The 20,195-nt window shown below is 33.4% G+C and overlaps 1 protein-coding gene across 1 annotated transcript; it reads left to right on the forward strand.

Annotated features, from left to right (window-relative positions):
• Positions 1 to 2,395: 2,395 nt before the first annotated feature.
• Positions 2,396 to 7,675, forward strand: LOC125202394 (imidazole glycerol phosphate synthase hisHF, chloroplastic). The gene is made up of 19 exons (XM_048100783.1): positions 2,396 to 2,597; positions 2,776 to 2,858; positions 3,051 to 3,145; positions 3,296 to 3,399; positions 3,783 to 3,952; positions 4,059 to 4,173; positions 4,341 to 4,396; positions 4,480 to 4,518; positions 4,880 to 4,978; positions 5,376 to 5,438; positions 5,575 to 5,637; positions 5,796 to 5,878; positions 6,029 to 6,137; positions 6,217 to 6,270; positions 6,418 to 6,505; positions 6,682 to 6,719; positions 6,815 to 6,920; positions 7,125 to 7,291; positions 7,376 to 7,675. Exons 1-19 carry the CDS (start codon positions 2,438 to 2,440, stop codon positions 7,433 to 7,435), a joined length of 1,752 nt encoding a protein of 583 aa, XP_047956740.1. The 5' UTR covers positions 2,396 to 2,437; the 3' UTR covers positions 7,436 to 7,675.
• The last annotated feature ends 12,520 nt before the right edge of the window (positions 7,676 to 20,195 follow it).

Consider the following 20,195-nt stretch of genomic DNA (forward strand, 5'->3'; position numbering starts at 1 on the left):
GATTCGATGGGAAAGTTAAAGGGCGAAAGAAAAGTATCAGAATATAGGAGACGTGGCCTAACCGTAGAGGACCACCTGTCTATTACGTGTACTTCTCTAGTCATTTTGTTGGACCGACTGGTGTTGCTGCCGGCCTAAAAACCGTCGGTTCCGGTTCTGATTCCGAATCCGAATTGGTAATTGAACCAAAACCGGCCTATCAAAATTCGAGCGCTTGCGATTTGGAGAAATCTATTTAATTCAATCAACTACGTGAAGTTTACAACAATTTATAATACTCCATCCGTCTTACTTTAAGAGTCCCATTTGAGTTCGACATGAATTTTAAGAAATACTATTATATAAGAAAGTGAAAAAGGATTGGTATCGGGTACTGGCTACCGGTGACATCGGGAAACGGGGCGGGATCAAGTATTGTATTTTAATGTTTTGTGGGTATGGGTATACCCTATATCCGACGGGTATATCCAATAATCCCGATAATACCCATTATTTTTATGGTTCTTGTTTTCAAATTTTTTATTTTAGTTAATTAGTTTCAAATATATAGTGCTCGATAAACTTTATTTCTTATTGTATTTGCTCTCTGAATTCTCTTTTAATTAAGGTCAGTATTTCTTTTGTTTAGGTGAGTATTTCTTTTATTTTTCCGATTTTAATCATATCATCAGTAAGTAAGAGATTAGAAATCACCACATTTGTGCATAGTTAATAGTTGGAAATTGTGGAAACATAGCAAAGTTTAAAACACACAAATATGAAATCATGGTATAACAACAATCCAAAATTCATTTTGGACTTACAAACATGTAAAAACAGCCAACGGATTTGAGTACCCGCAACTGCGGGTACGAGATACCCGATGCGGGTATCGGGATACCCATTTAACTATACGGGTCAGGATTGGATAGTATAATATAGAACTTTTCAGGTTGGGATACCCGCAAAATCGGGTTTGGATACTCGCGGGTACCCGTTTCGACACCCCTACGTGGAATGTGAGGTCTATTATTAAATATGGAATATTTCAATCATGACTCTTAAAATGGGACACTAAAAAATGGTAAGCCGAGACTCCTAAAATGAAACGCAGAAAGTAAGTTTTAGAGCAAAACATTTCTATTGGACAAATTGGTAAATTTGATCTTTGAAGGCCCAAGATAATTGAAGTATTTGTAAGAGACAATTTTTCATCAACAAATATCTTTGTCATTAGCATTATACTAAAAATATAAAAATCGAGAAATTATATTCGTTATTTATGGTTATTTTATTTGACGATAACAGCTGCAAAGGTTAATCTTAAAGACTTACATGTTTAGTTGGCAGGATTCTGTCTGGGAATATAATCTGATTCCTTAAATTTTAAATTTATGTGTTTGTTTGGATTTTTAATCAAACTGGGAAAGTAATCAGAATCCGAGAACAAGGAAAATTCGTACAACTTTCCAGGATTCTTAATCCTAGTTTTTCTTAGATATTCTTTTTCCCAATTTTAGGATTCTTACATATTTAATGCAATATAATATAGTCTATTATAATAATAATAATAATAATAATAATAATAATTATTATTAGTAATTATAAGTTTTAAAAATAATTTAAAATTATAAATCATACTCCTTAATTTCACTATAATAAATAATTATAATTAAAATTATCATAATTATAACTATATTTTATAATAATTCACAATAGTAGTTAATAATTTATTAAATAGTTAAAATATAATTATACAATATAACGCATAATAAATAATAATTATTATATTTTATAAATTAATAATTATCAACAAAATCATAGTGAAATTTTAATTTATAATTTTTTTAATTATAATATAATAATTATTATATTTATTATTATAATAAATGAGTATAATACTTCATGTAACTACAATTATAGTTATAATTATATATTATATATTATATAGTATGATGGATAATCCATATTTAAGCTAAAAATATAATAATATAATAATTATTATTTGTAATTAATAATTTATTAAAATTTTATATTATTATTCTTTTTTATAAATAAAAAAATAATGAGTGTATTTTTAGTTTGGTGTTTAAATCAAATATAAATTTAAAATCTTGATATTTTTTAAAAACAAGAAAATAAAGTAACTAGGAATCATATTTTCAGAATTCATTTTTAAAGGAATTATTTTTCTTGTCAACTTTACTTTTTCACATGGCCTTAAACAATAAACAATCCCATGATTCATTCTCACTTATTCCGTTATATGATCTCAATTTTGGGCCTAAACTCAGGAGTTTAGCTAATATTGAGCCTCCAGAATATGGGCATAATGGGCCGAAAATCCAACAGTGAGCCCATAACACATTATCTGATTTAGGCTGAAGCACAGTGAATTTAGCTGAAGACTCTAACGACCAAGGTACCGAAGAAGGTGGCACAAACTGCGGCGATTCTAATGGCGGCGGCGTTCTCTCCTCCTCTACAGTTCTCCTCTACTCCTTCATCAGCTTCCTCCTTCTCTGGCGACTCTCCCTCTGTTCATTCGCTGAACTTTAACCCTCTCAAATTGAGACCTTCCAGAGCAGTCTCAGTCCGCGCCTCCGCAGATGATTCCGGTATCTCTATCTCCATCATCATATGCTATCTATGGAAAGTATTTGAAAATGAGTTGACGTGTTTTGATTTTGATAAGTGAAATGCCGAAGCTGAATTTGCTTTGATTTTGAAGTTTCCCCCTATTGTTTCCGATTCTTCGTTATGACCTATTCCGATTTTTTGCTGAATCCGTGGCAGTGGTGACGTTGCTTGATTACGGTGCGGGGAATGTGCGCAGTGTCAGAAATGCAATTCGATTTCTCGGCTACGACATCAAAGATGTAGCTTTTCTCAATCCTTTTGTTTATTTTCCTTTTTCCTTCATTTTCTGTTATTCCAGTTCAGCTAGTGAAATTTCTGTATCTCCATTGGAAGATAATATAGTCTATTTCAGCTAGGAATTGTCTTTCTTCATTTATTAGATAGGTCTTCACAGATCCTGATTTCTCTACTTTCTGGTCTTGGTCTTTTAGGTGCAAAAACCAGAGGATATATTGAATGCCAAGCGACTTGTTTTTCCCGGTGTTGGTGCATTTGCACCTGCCATGGATGTGTTGGAAAAGAAGGGGTAAAGTTATTTAGTTTGCAAATTATATTTCAGTGCTGTAATGTGAAACATGACTATATTAACTATCAGGATAACTCATTATATTCCCTCATTTAAGTTTTTATTTTGAGCTGAATCACTGCTTACTCAATGATTCACCAACTATTTTAGACTGGCTGAGGCACTCTGCACTTACATTGAACAAGATCGTCCCTTTCTAGGCATTTGTCTTGGATTGCAGCTACTTTTTGAGTCGAGTGAGGAAAACGGACCAGGTAGTTATTTGACGCTCCTTTTATTATTTCAAGCATATGTATTATACTAACATCTTATACATCTTTCTCTAGAATTTTAGAATCAGTTTGACGAGTGAACTTGTTGAATAACTCTTTGTGACCTGTTAATATTTTTCCCCTTTCATGTATTTTCCATGTCGTACAAGTTTCAAACATTTAGTTTTTGTTTGTGTTCACAGAGAATATATAGATATGTTGTGCATTTTTGGCTCCCAGTTTCTTCTATTCATAGATGATATACTAATCAGACAGGAAGTGGATTGTGCTTGGCATTGCTCATTGATTTACTTAATTACTTTTATTACTTGTTGACTATTGATGATGCCTGCTTAGTCAAGCTAATTTCTTGCCATTATTTTCAGTCAAAGGTCTCGGTTTGATCCCTGGAGTTGTTGGACGTTTTGATTCGTCAAATGGTTTCAGAGTACCTCATATTGGCTGGAATGCTGTGAAAGTCACAAAAGACTCCCAAATTTTGGATGATATTGGAAACCGTCATGTCTACTTTGTCCATTCTTATCGCGCAACCCCTGTAATATATCTTTTACAATAGCTGTCTTATGAATTTGTGATTTCAATTTCTCATTTCCTGTGTCCTTACATTTCAAGTGTGTGCTTCCTTTTCTTATCCTATATAGTCAGATGATAATAAAGAATGGATATCTTCGACATGCAACTATGATAGTGATTTTATAGCTTCCATAAGAAGGGGAAATGTTCACGCTGTTCAGTTCCATCCGGAAAAGAGTGGTGGTAAGAGCTTCTGACTTGTTGTGAAATTAAAGAAATTAAAAGGGAATCATTTGAGCACTTCAGGGAATAGAAGGGAATAAAACTGAACTTTAGTCTCCGTAGTCCGTATTTGTTCTAGCCATGCAAATATACACAACTTACTTACATTTTTGGGGTGGTTTCTGCAGAGGCTGGCCTCTCTGTCCTGAGAAGGTTTTTGTACCCGAAGTCTGAAATTACAAAGGTATCAATTAACAGAATATCCTTCCTTTTATATTAGATATTCCTATAACCAAATAACATACTGATATCTTCTTGTGAAGAAAGGTGCCAGTTAAAGGGAGGGCGTCCAAACTTGCCAAGAGGGTAAGTGATGTAGTTCAGTCAGTGCTAGCATAATAGTTACAATTCAATTAATTGAATGCAACTTAAATTCACAAGTTCTGAAAGAAAATACCTCAATTTTGAGCAGCATAGTAATTAATTGCAGTAGTTGTTCTTTTACCTAGTTTAGACATTATTGTTTGGAATCTTCTGTGTTACTTATAAACTAGTATGTCCTTGAAGAGATTTCTGCTTCATGTGTAAAGTCTAAAAAACGTCAGCTGATGCCTTTGAACGAACACAAAAAGCATCATTGATGTGTAATTGGCTATTTAATAAATCAAAATTGGTTTCTACTGACATAACTAAAAAAATCGTGTATCTCTTAAATCACATTGACCAGGTCATCGCTTGTCTTGATGTGAGAGCAAATGACAATGGTGATCTTGTTGTAACAAAAGGAGATCAATATGACGTAAGAGAGCAGACCGTTGAAAATGAGGTACTTTAACTGTTTAACATAAATGCTTCATGTATTGTTATTTTATGCCTGATAATTTTCTGTCATTCACATGAAATTCTCCATGTTAGTTATGTTAAGAAAACTCATGTATTTGAGAGACATAAATGGTCTTTGAACACTTTAGGCTCCCAAGATTCTGCTTTTCTCTATCCAATGCAAATATGGATAATTTGCTATTTAAATCTTGAAGCATGACCCAATTTTCAATTTCGACATGAGTTGACCTTACCGAACAAGAACAAGTATACAACCTTTCGATTCAATTTGTAACAAATATTGGTTTGATGGTCAGGAAGTTAACACTTTCTTGATGAAACTAGTTGTCTAGTTTGTGTTTGAAATGTGTATCTCCACTTTATATGATTGTTTTTTTAAGGTGAGAAACCTTGGCAAGCCAGTGGAACTTGCTGGACAATATTACATGGATGGAGCTGATGAGGTATGTCCTTTCCTTGGATTATGTCACATAAGGTAGAAAGGAATGCAAAATACATGAACCCAAACAAACAGTAGACTTTGCTTTGCATCCTATCCTACAAAAATGGAGCCTAAGATTTTATCTTTCGCTGTTCCAGGTCAGCTTTCTGAACATTACTGGCTTCCGTGACTTCCCTCTAGGTGATTTACCAATGCTACAGGTTTGTTATATGTATGTTGTGTAGCTTAATAAGTTGTCTCCTACTTTCATTGGCTTCTTAAAAATAGTTTTGCTAGAACACTGACAGTTTGTTTTTACACATCGTGTCTATTAATTTTGTTAGACTATGTTCATTGTTCTGTTTTTCTATCTGTATAGGTGCTGAAGTATGCATCAGAGAATGTTTTTGTTCCCTTGACAGTTGGAGGTGGCATCCGGGATTTTACTGATGGAAATGGCCGGTATGTTCTATATATTTCGCCACCCATAAAAGAATTTAATTTCTAATTCTTTTATATTGGTAGATATATGATTGTTATAGTGTCCTAGAAGAATTCAGTACTTGTGCATTTACTTATTTTTTTTGATGTTAATAAACAAATGTTTCACAGATACTACTCAAGTTTAGAAGTTGCTTCAGAATATTTCCGATCTGGTGCCGATAAGGTCTCTATTGGAAGTGATGCAGTTTATGCTGCAGAAGAGTATCTAAAAACCAAAGTACTCCCTTCTGTCCTTGTACATCTTCTGATAATATGGTGTCTGCCTCAAATTAATGTTGCTTGGTTTACTTCTTTAGGTAAAAACTGGAAAGACTAGCATAGAGCAAATCTCTAGAGTATATGGAAATCAGGTGAGGTTTATTATCATCAGCAATAATTTATCCATTCTGTCTTGATGTCTTCACGACATCTAGTAACGAGCTTATAGATCTATCGTTTATTCCCTTTTGTTCCTATATTTCACATCTGACCATATTTCTGTGCATTTCATGCAACAGGCTGTGGTTATAAGCATTGATCCTCGTCGGGTGTACTTGAAAGATCCTAATGATGTAGAGTTCAAGTCAGTAAGAGTTTCAAAACCAGGTAAATGAATCTTTTATTTTGTATGTTGCTCTATAAAACTTTACATTAGCTCGATAGCCAGAAGCTTACATTGACTAACTAACAGCACAGTCAGTCAGCTTATTATTTATGAGAAAAAAACTCAAAACTTATTCTTTTTTAACATATGGCATATGCACAACTGGTGCTTTATTCAGGTCCTAATGGTGAGCAATTTGCTTGGTACCAGTGCACGGTACGTCTCAGTCTATCTGTTTGTTCTAGGACCATATTTTCCTCAGTTTCTCTATACATAAATGCTTGTAATCTCCAATTGCTGCTGTTTTCTAGGTAAATGGTGGGCGAGAAGGTCGATCCATCGGTGCATATGAGCTTGCAAAAGTTGTGGAAGAACTAGGAGCCGGAGAGATACTCTTAAATTGCATTGACTGTGATGGTAAGATTTATTCTTATGCTTTTGCCTTAAGGAATATTTAAATGTTGATGCATTTCGGGTTCAGTGCGTATCTTCGTTCACTGTTTTATCGTTATCTAAGCCTTTTGACGGATTTTCTCTCCCTCTGCTCGTGAGACGGGAAAAGACATGTCGATTCAAAAACTGCCAAATCTATTTACATTGTCTCCTATGGTCTCTTACCAGGACAAGGTCAAGGCTTTGACATCGATCTAATAAAGCTGATCTCAGACGCTGTTAGTATTCCAGTGATAGCAAGTAGTGGTGCTGGGTCTGCTGAACATTTCTCTGAAGTTTTCTCGAAAACAAATGCCTCAGCTGCCCTTGCTGCCGGCATTTTCCACCGCAAGGAGGTAAAGATTACCCTCAAACATGCCCTCCCCCATTGGTTTAGGCCTTTTCCACTTATTTAGCTCCATTTGTTTTATTTGTTGCAGGTTCCCATTCAAGCTGTTAAAGACCACCTACTTAAGGAAGGTGTAGAAGTAAGGGCGTGACAGAAGTGTCGGAGCCAGTGCAGCTCGGGCAGGGGCTTGGATGGTGCTGGACCACGCGGTGGAACAAGATGGGGTTGGGTGGTGAAGAAATCTAGCAAACATGGAGCTTGGGAGATGGAGAAGAAAGAGAAGCAATAAACAACTGCTTTAACTTTCATGAATTAATTGAGGAATCAACTTAGAAGTTAAATTCATATCAATACTATTCCTTTTTCTATAAATATGCTTCTTACTTTTGTTTGCTGCTTCTTATAGTAGTACTCCCTCCGTTCCTTACTAAGTGAGACATTTCTTTTCGACACTTATTTAGGCCTTACACAACCGTAGACTTCAATGGCACCACTTTCGCTCGAGAGCATTCTAGCATGCACGGTGCAGAGAGAAAGGAGGCACATAGAGCGGACTAGAGATATATTAGTAGACATTTTTACAATAAAAATGAATATAGAAAAAAAATGTGTTATGCAAATTGAAAGGATTTAATGGGGATTTACAGTAATATGAAACATGTTTTTTCTGTGGATTAATTGTAAATATGTGTGACTTTGATACATTGCTTATGAAATTCATGGCATCGTTGGAAATTGGAAAACTTTGCTCTTTCAAGATAGCTGATATTTGAATTAAGAAACACTGATTCTGATATTTTCTAGTAAGTATACGAGTTGATGTTTTCTTGAGCCTATGAGCTTCGAAATAATTCTTTATAGTTCCAACGACTTTTCTTACAAAGATGCATAAAATTAGTTAAGGCTCCGTTACGTTCGGCTGAGCATGCATAATTGAAATTAGAGTCTCGAATTCCAAATCCAATAGTACTATTTGATAACACAAAATATTTAGATTTGAAATTGAATTACAATTCCAATTCCTCAGAATTCATATTTGAATTTCATATCAAAACTAAATTAATATTCCGAATAGTTATAAAATTATAACATTCGGTACTTTCACATACTACACAAAAAAAAACATTGCACACAAACTGCACACACAATTCATATCATTCCCTCAAATTCAATTCCGTAAATCATTTTTATCGAGCAAAGGATTTGAAATTCCTTCAAATTCAATTCAGTAGGGTTCTAATTAATATTTTAGAGCACTCCCAATGGTTTGGGGATAAACTCCCTTATTTCTCCCTAACTCCTGCCACATCAACACTAAAATTTATCCCCAGTTTTTAGCCAACTTTTAGCCAACCTCTGCAATGGTTTCTCCCTTATTTCTCCCTAACTCAACATTTCATTTTTACATCATCACTAATTTAATTGTTTTATTTTTATATATAATAAAGCTAGCTTATTTAATTTATAAGATAAAACAAATAATAGTAATAAAGTTCGTTGTATTAAACACGGGTACACATTACAACGAAGAAAATTAAAAAAAAAAAGTACACGAATGGAAAAAAAACATCAAAAAAAAAATTCAAAGAAAAAAAAATTCAAGGGCGGTGGGCGCGGTTTCTATTTGCCCACAATTCTTCGATGATATCGTGTTGTAGTGCTTGATGGGCCTCCTTCTGGTGTATGTCCATGAACGCCTGGAACCGTTCATGTTCGTTGTGCGGTACACCCTGGCGGGCGGACTCGGTTGAGACACCGTGACTCGATGATGCAACACTTGGGTCGTTGGTGACGTCGAGGACGCCTTCGTGTTCATCATCGATGATCATGTTATGCATGATGATGCACGCATACATGATATCGGCAATATCCCCCTGGTAGAAAAAGCGCGTCGGGCCCTTTACCAGTGCAAATCGCGATTGGAGCACCCCAAATGCCCTCTCCACATCCTTGCGCGCAGACTCTTGCGCTCGGGCAAAATACCTTCTTCTATCTCCGAGGTACCTCTTCGAAACCCGCTACATCCCATCCGGTGGGAGCGGGAGGTACCTCTTCTTCGGAAGAAGAATGTGATATTTCCTCGTCGGACTGAGCACGAGACGATGAATCAGAACTCATTTAATAAAGATGGAGAGAAAAAAGATTGAAAATTTGTGTGAATGAAGTTTGTGGGTGATGAATGGAGGAAGAGGATGAAATATTTATAGGGGTGGAAATTAGAATATGACCGTTGAGGAAAAAAAAAAAAAAAAAAAAAGATCATCGCCGAAAAATCGCCGAACAGCTCCCCACAGTGGCCGGCGATGATCCGGCGATAGCCCGGCGTTAAAACGCCGCTTGGCGTAAAATCGGTAGGATTTTCGCCGAAAAATCGCCGAAATCCTCCCAATGGCCGGCGATAAGTCGGCGATATCCGGCGAAAAATCGCCGGATTTTCGCCGTCGCCATTGGGAGTGCTCTTATCCAGCTAATTGGGACGAATAAATGACGTGCATGTGTTGTGGATGACCTCAGTTACGTGCCGTGCACCATTACCGATTAACATCTAGGTGCCAAACTTCGAATTTAATTAATTTGTAACACGTATAATACATACGTGTGATGATATAATATGTTGAATTTCCACTAAACTGACAAGTTTAACTCTAACTTAATTAGCTACAACAATTAAAGCCATAAGTTCCAATTTTACTACTAAAAAATGTCACCCACTTGAATAATTTTGCTGTCGAATTAAAGAAGTCTAGCTAGAGCTACCATTTTTTTTCCTCTTTCAAACAAAATTGTGTTTTTATTTTCGAATTTGATTGCCTATAAATACACATCTCAAATGCATCAACTCTCACCATCTATACAAATTTATAACATTATCAAGTATATATAGTATATCTGTATGAATATGGCTTCAAAGTTGGTTCTTGTTTTTGTTATGATGATCAGTGCTATAATTTGCATTGCCACTGCTAGAAACCTTGGTGGTTCTGGCATTGATGGTGAAAAGGTGATTATAGTTGGAGAAGGTGGAGGAATTGGTGAAGGAATTGGTGAAGGAATTGGAGGAATTGGTTACAGATGGGGAGGAATTCCATGAAAAAAGCAAAAGCTCAGAATATTATATCCCTCTCTATATGTATATGTAATATGTGTGTGTGTGCCAGTTTCAGTGTGTGTGTTTGTGTGTGACAGATGCTACATTATGTGTATGTGGGTAATAAAGTAGCATCATCTAAATAAAAGTATATCACTTGATCAGTTGTTTGATCATAAGTTCTATGTTCCTTTTTCTTTAGTTGTTTGATCATAGCTATTAGTGTTGCATTACTACTATATACATATGTACTAGTATTACTTTATATCTATAATTTGGTGTATCTTGGGCAATGGTGCATGAATGATGCACTATAATACTACTCCATGATTTAGCATAATCATTTAAAGGTTGTAGTATATAATTTATGAATATCTATTGATCGACCCAAATAAGTGATCTAATGAGTAATATAAATAAGGGAGATCAAACGACTACCATACGCTATCTATTTGTTACTGCTAGAAAATTCACATATTATGACACGTATAAATGTAACTAGAAAACAATTATCAAGTGTCGAGATACTAAAAAAAAATATAAATGAAAAGTATACAAATATAAAATCATTTATTTTAGATTTCACTTTTATAAAATGTAGAACAATAAAATGGTAGTTTAGTCACAATATCTTTTCAGAATTGGTGAGAGAGGTTAAGTTTGTAAATTATTTTGAATACTAATTAAAATAACGAATTAATTAATTTTATCAGCATAATTGTTCTAAAAAGTAGGCCACATTAAGAAAGTCATAATTATTCATTAATTACCATTTAGCTACGTGGTTTATGCATGGCAAAATTCACAAAACATAGGGCTAAATTATACAATAAATCAATAATGCAGAACTAGTTCTTCAATAATTGAAGATCGATGGTCTTTGTCTATAAATACAATCCCCAATTACTCAGAATACAAGACAATATGGCCTCAAAATTGCTTCTTGTTTTTGTTCTGAGCGTTCTTGTTTGCACGGCCGCCACAGGCCGGAACCTCGGTGGCTCGGAGAGCAGCATTTCTATCGGTGATAAAAAATTCTATATTCCAGAATTTGGCGAAGACGGAGGAGTTGGCGACAAAAAATTCTATATTCCAGAATTTGGGGAAGGTGGAGTTCCATGAAAAGAGGGAGCTTTCAAAATAGTTATATGGCCAGTAGCATATATATGGTCTTAATAAAAGTAATTGATCACTTCAGTTTTATTGATACTTTATGTATATTTTGTGTTTAGGGTTTATGACGACCTAATTAATAGTTTAGTATATGTATGAAGATGTTTTGGTGTATGTGAATCATGATGTGATATCAATATTCTCAAGGTCATGTTGAAATATAGTAATTTTTTGTGGTATTAATTATTGATATTTTTCACTCTTTTCATCCACTGTATATGATTATCTATATAGAATTAAGTTGTGAAATTCAGTCTCATCAACGAAATATAATACATAATTAATCTTGAAATATAATCTTTCAAATCGAACTGACCTTAAGTGTTTAGTGGCACGAGTTTTAATAAAGCGTTTGAGTATCAGTGCTAGCAAAGAAAGGACGCAAATTATTTATGTACTCACTCCGTCCCATAATATATAGATGTCATACTTTCCTTTTTAGTTTGTTCCACAAAAGATTTCAAATTTCTTTTTTGGAAAAAAGTTATCTCACAAAAATATAAATATAGTGGGTGTTTGAGTTGACCAAGCGGTAGAGAGATTAATGCCTGAGGCCAAATGTCTCATGTTCGAGTCCACCATGCGCGGCCTTTAAATTTAATTTATTTACCCATTAAAAAAAATAAATAAACATAGTAGTACTATTTTCTCTTTCCACTTAACATATGAAATAACATCTCCTACGATCTCGCCGTTATCCAAGTATGTCATTTATTATGTGCCGGAGAGAGTATTATATTTGGGTTGATTGAAATTGATAGGGAAGAAGATTTTCGTGGGTAATTAATAAATAGATCATGTACATATCTTTGGTGGACCAATACAAGTAAAACGATATGCGTACTCGTCTAATGGATTGTGTACTTTGTGACTTGAGAGTGATACATAGGATGAATTGATAAAATGACCTAAGATAATAAATGTACTTAAACCTTATTTATGGCTTTAAATGTTTTTGCTAAATTAGTTTTAAAAAGTGAATTTGGGGGTAAGTCAACTCATTATCGACATGTATTTTTGCCTGGAATTTCGATGTTAGGCACCGACTATGTTAAAAGTTGTACTATGAGCTAGCATACTACTTCTATTAAAAATCTTGATGTAAAAGGTTAATTAGGGGAATATAATCTATATATTAGTTTTGAGATAAATATTACTAATAGTACTCCATTAGTTAATGGAATGAGAGATTTATTATTAAAATAATAAAAAAATAAAACTATTATTACTAGGTAGACAGAAAAGAAAATATATATGAGACAATTATTCACTCACAAAAATGTAAAAAAAGTTCTTTAATTATAAATTAACTTCATCTATTATATTCCTAGCACGTACACAATTACTTTAAGCATAAAAGTGTAATTCAATATATTATATGATATATCTAACCTATAATTCTAGCCAAGTCTACAATAAAAAATGAAAATGTATAAAAAAAATGGAACTCTTAGGGCTAATCACTATCCAATAAATTAATGCTTCTTCAACATTTGATGGTTGATGTCTATAAATAGTCTCAATTAACTCTCATCACCAAGAATTGTTTGTAAAATAATCTCTTGAATTTCTGAGCAAATGGCTTCAAAGTTGGTTATTGTTTTAGTTATGAGCATTCTTGTTTGCACCGTCACCGCCGGCCGGAACCTTATCGGCTTCGAAGTCAGCCTTGCCAACCCTCCCAACTTCGTGGACATAAACGTGAATCTGGCCCAGAGCATGCTCCCGGAAGGCGTTAATGCTGGCCAATGACGGATGCAGGAATTGAAACTCGTGGGGTCGAATATAATAGAAAATAATAATAAATATAATATTGAAATAATTATTTTTTAAAAAATATTTACTTTAATAGTTTACTTCTAACTTAAATACTTTTTGAAGTTATCTTTAAATATTTTAAAACTAATCTTTTATCAATAATTTTACAAAAAAACTAAATAAAAATATAATGCAATTATCATTAATAAAATAAACATATAATTATAATTACTCTTAATCTATAACTATTTCATCTCATCACTTTTTAGAGTAAGCCCAATTATTTAGTCCATTTCATACAAATAAGAACACGTCTTGTCTTCTTCTCCATCAGTTCTTTCCGGCGACCCCTTCCTCTTCCTCTCCATTACTCTCATCTATTGTTTCAACTGTTATTCTCTATCTCTTTTATTTCCCGCAAAGGATGAAGAATTGCGGTGAAGATCTGTCCCTTGGCATCAAGGCGGAGCTCCGTGGGGTCGATGGTGGAGTTGCGCCGCTTCTCAGAGGTCCTCTCGGCAGACGACGGTGGGGTCGGTCGACCCCACTCGGGTCCGTCAGTGATGCTGGCCCCGACGGCAGCGACACTGGCGGAGGAATTCCATGAAAATTATATATATACACACTGTATGAAGGTAATAAAACAAGTATGGTCTTAATAAAAGTAAGTTATTTCATTTGGTATGAAAATATATGCCGTTCAAAAAATTGGTTTTGTCTCATAACTTTAATTATCGCCTCAAATCATGAATTTCGGTCGAATTCTAAGTTTTTCCCGTAACTTTAAAATTCAACACAAAAAATTATGAATTCTGGTCTCACCATGTAACTTTAGAAATTAACTGTAAAAATCATGAATTTAACATTTTTCTCAATTTTCTCATGACGATATATTCCGATTTCTTATTTACAATATGTTGTTGATTTGCGCACAAGTGTTTCAAATGATGACATGATTGAGTTATATACTAATTGTGTTGAGAAAATATTAAAATTCACATGCGATGTCATCCTTGTAGAATTTTTCGGATGCTACATTCGATACAATTTGACCCAAATTAGGCTTCGTGGGAAATTTAAGAAAATTGTTAAAATTCATAATTTTACGGCTATTATCAAAGTTGATCTTAGCCGTTTGTTTTAAGATTGGATGGACTAGATTTTGTAGTACTTATCAATTTAAGGTGTAGTTAGCTATCTAACAAGACCCTTAGCATTGTCTTGTTATCACACGAATACTTTTGTTTTATTGGACTTGACCCTCTATCAATTACTCTGTATAATGGTAAAGTTATCGTAGAAACTCTAGTTCTTTTTTAAAAATTCTTAATACATTAATATTGATCAAAACTAATTATAAAACAACAAAATCCATTATTTATAAGTGTTTGGAAACCCAATAAACTTAAAAGGAAGTAAAATAAAATTACGGAAATTTTAGAAAATTCCGAAAAAAATAGTTCGCCACTTAAACGAAGTCAAATAACCAAAATCCAATCGTACAGTTACATCATGGAAAATATGATGGGTTTGATTCGTCAGTCCATTTTGTAAGCAACATGCGAATTTCACGCCATTATGATACAATTGACGTTTTCGACTTCGTCGGCATCTATAGATGAAACTAATACATCAATTAAAGTTGTTATCTTGTCTCTCCTCTATTTTGACAGCTTTCTTCATTTTTCATTTCTCTTTTCTTTTCAAATATCACTTAAAACCGTTTCTTGAAGTACAAAGCATGCACATGCATGTTGCAACAGAGTTCGATAATGTTATTTTACAAATCTGAAATTACTTTACAACATTACAGATATTGATATGAAAGAGATATCGTCTCCAACAAACTAGAGATACATCTCTAGTGCAAAAAAAGAAGAAGAAAGAGAAACAAGGAAACTTATGATCAAACAACTTTGACATTTATTAAGACCATGCTACTTAGTTTTATTGCCTGCATACATAAAATAGTAGCAACTACTATTACACACTTATAATATTTTGAGGTTTTGTTTTTTCAAGGAATTTCATCTCCAATTATACCAGTGCCCTCTCTAACTCCCCCTTCATATCTGTAACCACTCTCTTCACCAATTCCTTCACCAATACCTTCACCAATTCCTTCACCAATTCCTCCACCAACATATGGATCCTGAACTATAACCACGTCCTTTTCGTCGTTGAGGTCAGAACCACCAAGCTTTCTTGCAGTGGAAGCGCAAACAAGAGCACACATCACAACAAAAACAAGAACCATCTTTGAAGCCATAGTTTAGATATAGTATATAGTGGAGTATAATTTTATATATTGTTACAAGTTTGTATTTTCTCTTAAATCTTGATGATGGAAGAGTAAATGGGAGATTGTATTTATAGGCAATGAAATCTGATAACGAATTATTATTGGATAATTGTGTTGAATAATGCAAAATACACTTGTTGGGATTCTAGTGATGGAGGTGATATATAGCTAGCTAGGGTTAACTTCTTGAATTTTATGACTTCATTTAGATCTTTAAAACTGCAAGAGAGATTACGGCCTTAAATATTTTTGCTAGTTCTGTTTAAAAAGTCAATTTGGTGATAATTCAAATCATTATCAGCCATGTATTTGTTTAAGAATTCAAAGTTTGGCACCGAAAATGATAATATATGATGCAATAAGTGTTATAAATATGTATTACTACTATTATATATCCATGTGTATAATTTGGTGCATCTTGGGCAAATGGTGCATGAATATTGCATTATAATAATATTGTTCAACATAATCGTTTAACGGTTGTATTCATTTATGCATATCTAAGGATCGACCCAACAAAGTGATTCAATGAGTAATACTCGTGTAAATATGATAGGTCAATCGATTAACTTGAAAGTATGAGACTTATTGTGAAGATACTATTTAAAATAACTTCTATTTTGTAACGGGAGAAATCGAAACCAGAATAATAACTTTCTCTATACGGTTTCATGCACGTCACTTGGGACGATCAACACTAATCCACCCAATGCATTCCATCAACAAAAATTATGTTATGGATATATGTAAACTTTTTTTTAAAGAAGGCATCAAACAACTTCGATTTGAGAATAACTTAATATTGTTGCGAAATTGCAATTTTAGCCATTAAATTAAGTAGTAATGGGACATCCTCCCTCTCTTATTCGTTCACTTGAGATTACAAAATTATGTTCTGGATCTGTTACTACCTCATTGTTGGCTCCTTTGACCGTCTCCCATCCCGTTTGCCGTTAATCTCTAATGTTGTTTTCCTTACTAAATAAACCACCAGTTTCATTCTCTCTCTTGAACTCAACCACCTCCGTCATTTGTAATCCAAGCCGCCACATTCCTCCTCCACGATGCTCGCATGGGGCTGCAGACCTCCGATGCAGCCTTCCGACGTAATCAAGTTTATCATCATGATCCATGAAATTGAAGTTTATATTGAGAATTAAGTAATTGCAGAAGCTAGGGTTTTTGTACTATGAATATCTTAAGAATTTTAAGTAGTTATATAAAGATGGTTGATGAGTATTGTTAATGTTCAACTTGATGTTTCAATTTCATGTTATATATACTTGATTTTACATATAAATTCCTTCTCTCCATGATTACTTGTTTTATGGAGTATTTACTTTTTGGTGTGTCCGCGAACATATAGTAGTATCTCATTTCCCTTTCACTAATTTTAGTCGACTAGATCCACTAATTCATTCTGCTTATATTTTACCATTAATATATAAAGGCAGAGCTCCCATTTTACTATCTTTGTTTAACCCACTTTGCTTTTACATTTTCTAAAAACTAGCCAAGTCAAAGTGAGACAGGTAATCCCCGGACGGAAATAATTTTACTTTATTTCGTCTCATGTTTTTATTTTCCAAATATGTATAACTATGAAACAATTTGCAATTTATCACTATTTGCTACCTGGTACTATGCCTGACAAGCATACCGAGACAATCAAATGTTGAGAACAAACATAACAATTGGGTTAATATAAATTAATCATAAATCAAACCCTATATTTATATCTTCATTGACTATGTTGTATAGCAATTTTTCTACTCATATTCGTGGCTCAAAAATTTTCAACCATGCATGCATATAATTGACAATTTACTAATGCGAAAATTTGGACACATATATCTTCTAGTGCTTTTAATAATGATTAATGCTAAGAAAGAAAATATATAAATGCAAAATTTTAAAATATTTTTAGATTTAATATTATAAACTAAAATTTAAATTAATAATTTCCATCGAATCAGCCACCATATTTTTTATTCATTAATGCTATTTAGCTACGTGGTTTATGCATTGGTAAAATACGCAACACATAGAGCTAAAGTATCCATTAAATTAATAATGCATTAGTAAGTAATTCTTAAATAATTGATGATCGATGATATTTATCTATAAATACAATCTCCCACTAACTCTCTTCATCAATATATATGGCTTCAAAGTTGCTTCTTGTTTTTGTTCTGAGCGTTCTTGTTTGCACCGCCGCGGCCACCGGCCGGAACCTCGGTGACTCGGATACCATCGGTGACAAAAAATTCTATATTCCAGAATTTGGCGAAGGCGGAGGAGTTGGAGACAAAAAATTCTATATTCCAGAATTTGGGGAAGGCGGTGGAGTTGGAGACAAAAAAATCTATATTTCAGAATTTGGGGAAGGTGGAGTTCCATGAAAAGAGGAAGCTTTCAAAATAATTATAGGGCCAGCTGCTAGATTGTGGAGTAGTATGTGTGTAATAAAAGTAGCATATGGTCTTAATAAAAGTAAGTTACTTCAGTTTGTTTGATAGTTTATGTTAAGTAATTATATTTGTAAGTTTTAAACAAGGCTGGAAATTATGGGTTTAGGATGACCCAATTAATAATTTAGCATATGTATGAGTATGAAAATGTATGTGAATGATGATATGTGATATCAATATTCTCAAGCTCGTGTCGTGTTGGTATACAGTGATTTTTGTGGTATTAATTTTTCATATTTTACACTTACACAAGAAAGGATCCCACATAATTTATGGTATTATATTTGGGTTGATTGAAATTGATAGTTTAGAAGATTTACATCAAATAAATAATGTATATACTATAATATTGTTAAAAGTTTGTATTGCTCTTAAACCTTGATGATGGATGAGAGTAAATGGGATACATTTATAGCCAATTGGAGTTTTATCATACATGAATTACTGGATAATTGTGTTAAATGAAACCTTGATGGTGGATGAGAGTAAATGGGATACATTTATATACAATGGAATTTTATCATGCATGAATTATTGGATAGTTCATAGTTGTGTTAAATAATGCAAAATACAGTTGTTGAGATTCTAGCTAGTGGAGGAGATAGGTAGGGTTAAATTCTCGAATTCCATGACTTAATTTGATCTGTAAAACTGTACGAGAGATTATGGCTTTAAATGTTTTTGCTAAATTATTGTTTAAAAAGTTGGTGGTAAGTCAACTCATTATCAACCATGTATTTTTGTATGGAATTTCGAAGTTTGGCACCGAACATGTTTAAATTTGTATGGATATAAAAAGTTATGGATATATAGTGAAGAAGATTGAAATTGATAGTGAAGAAGATTTTCGTGGGTAATATTACAAAATAGAATATGCATATATTTTTGGTGGACCTATACAAATAAAAAGATAATGCGTACTCGTCTATGGATTGTTGCTTTGAGTGATACTCCATATATAATGAATTGATAAAATAATCTAAGATATTAGTAATTAATTTTGAATTTTCGCAACACTAGAGTAAAATTCTAATTGTTGATTTTGCTGGAAAAAATATAATGTTTATATAATACTCCATATAGATTACTTTAAAACTGTACAAGATATTATGGCTTTAAATGTATTTGTAAAATTATAGTGTTTGAAAAGACAATTTGGTGGTAAGTCTAATCATTATCAGCCATGTATTTGTATGAAAAATCAAAGTTTAGCTTTAACCTATATAAGTACGTGGACTTCGATCCTGCTGTTCCTAATATAGCCAGGGCCCAGGTATGTTCATAATTTCTTCCAATTTGTTTATTTGTACATTTATTCATTTTTTATTCTTGTATTAGGAACAGTAGAGAATCCCCACCCCTACGTATGTACACTATTAACTTGAATTATTATAGTGTCTATACAATAAACGTAGCATGATCTTAATAGAAGTAAGTCATTTCAGTTTAATTATTTGATAGTATATGCTCGAGGTAGTGTGCTAAATTAGTCTATATAAGTTTCAACAATGCTGGAAATTAAGGGTTTATGATGACCCAAATTAATAGTTTTGGCATAACTGATATTTTCAAATTAATTCTTGATATTACACACACAGTCTACGGCACGAAGAAAATATGCAAAGTGTTTAGTGGCATGAGTTTTGATAATTTTGGTAGAGTTTCACTCCATGGCTGTGTTCGGAATATGCACAATTTCTGTAACATTCCGACAACTAGGCTCATGTGCTTGGAATGTTTTCGAAAATATCCGAGCACATATTGGTGCTCGGAATTTTATGTTTGGTGAACAGTGCTTTTTTTGTGTGATAAGTCAACTCATATCAACTATGTATTTTTGTATGGAATTCGAAGTTTGGCAACAAACATTATTAAAATTTTAGGAGCTACTAATATACTACTTGAAAAACTTATGTGCTCGGAATTTTATGCTAGGTGAACAGTACTCCCTCCGTCCCCGATTAAGAGTCACACTTTTCCATTTCGGTCCGTCCCCAATTAAGAGTCACACTTTATTTTTACCATAAATGGTAAGTAGGTCCCACATTCCACTAACTCACTTCACTCACATTTTATTATAAAACCAATATAAGTCTCACATTTTACTAACTTTTTCAAC

Source organism: Salvia hispanica, chromosome 1 (genome assembly GCF_023119035.1).
Source record: "Salvia hispanica cultivar TCC Black 2014 chromosome 1, UniMelb_Shisp_WGS_1.0, whole genome shotgun sequence".
Taxonomy (NCBI): Eukaryota; Viridiplantae; Streptophyta; class Magnoliopsida; order Lamiales; family Lamiaceae; genus Salvia; species Salvia hispanica.

What these genes read in the sequence shown, in the direction of transcription:
- LOC125202394 (XM_048100783.1), top strand. Translation starts at nt 2,438, where the DNA reads ATGGCGGCGGCGTTCTCTCCTCCTCTACAGTTCTCCTCTACTCCTTCA. An exon ending in CCATCCGGAAAAGAGTGGTG is followed by an intron (nt 4,174 to 4,340) that starts GTAAGAGCTTCT and finishes TGGTTTCTGCAG; the next exon opens with AGGCTGGCCTCTCTGTCCTG. An exon ending in TTTACTGATGGAAATGGCCG is followed by an intron (nt 5,879 to 6,028) that starts GTATGTTCTATA and finishes AATGTTTCACAG; the next exon opens with ATACTACTCAAGTTTAGAAG.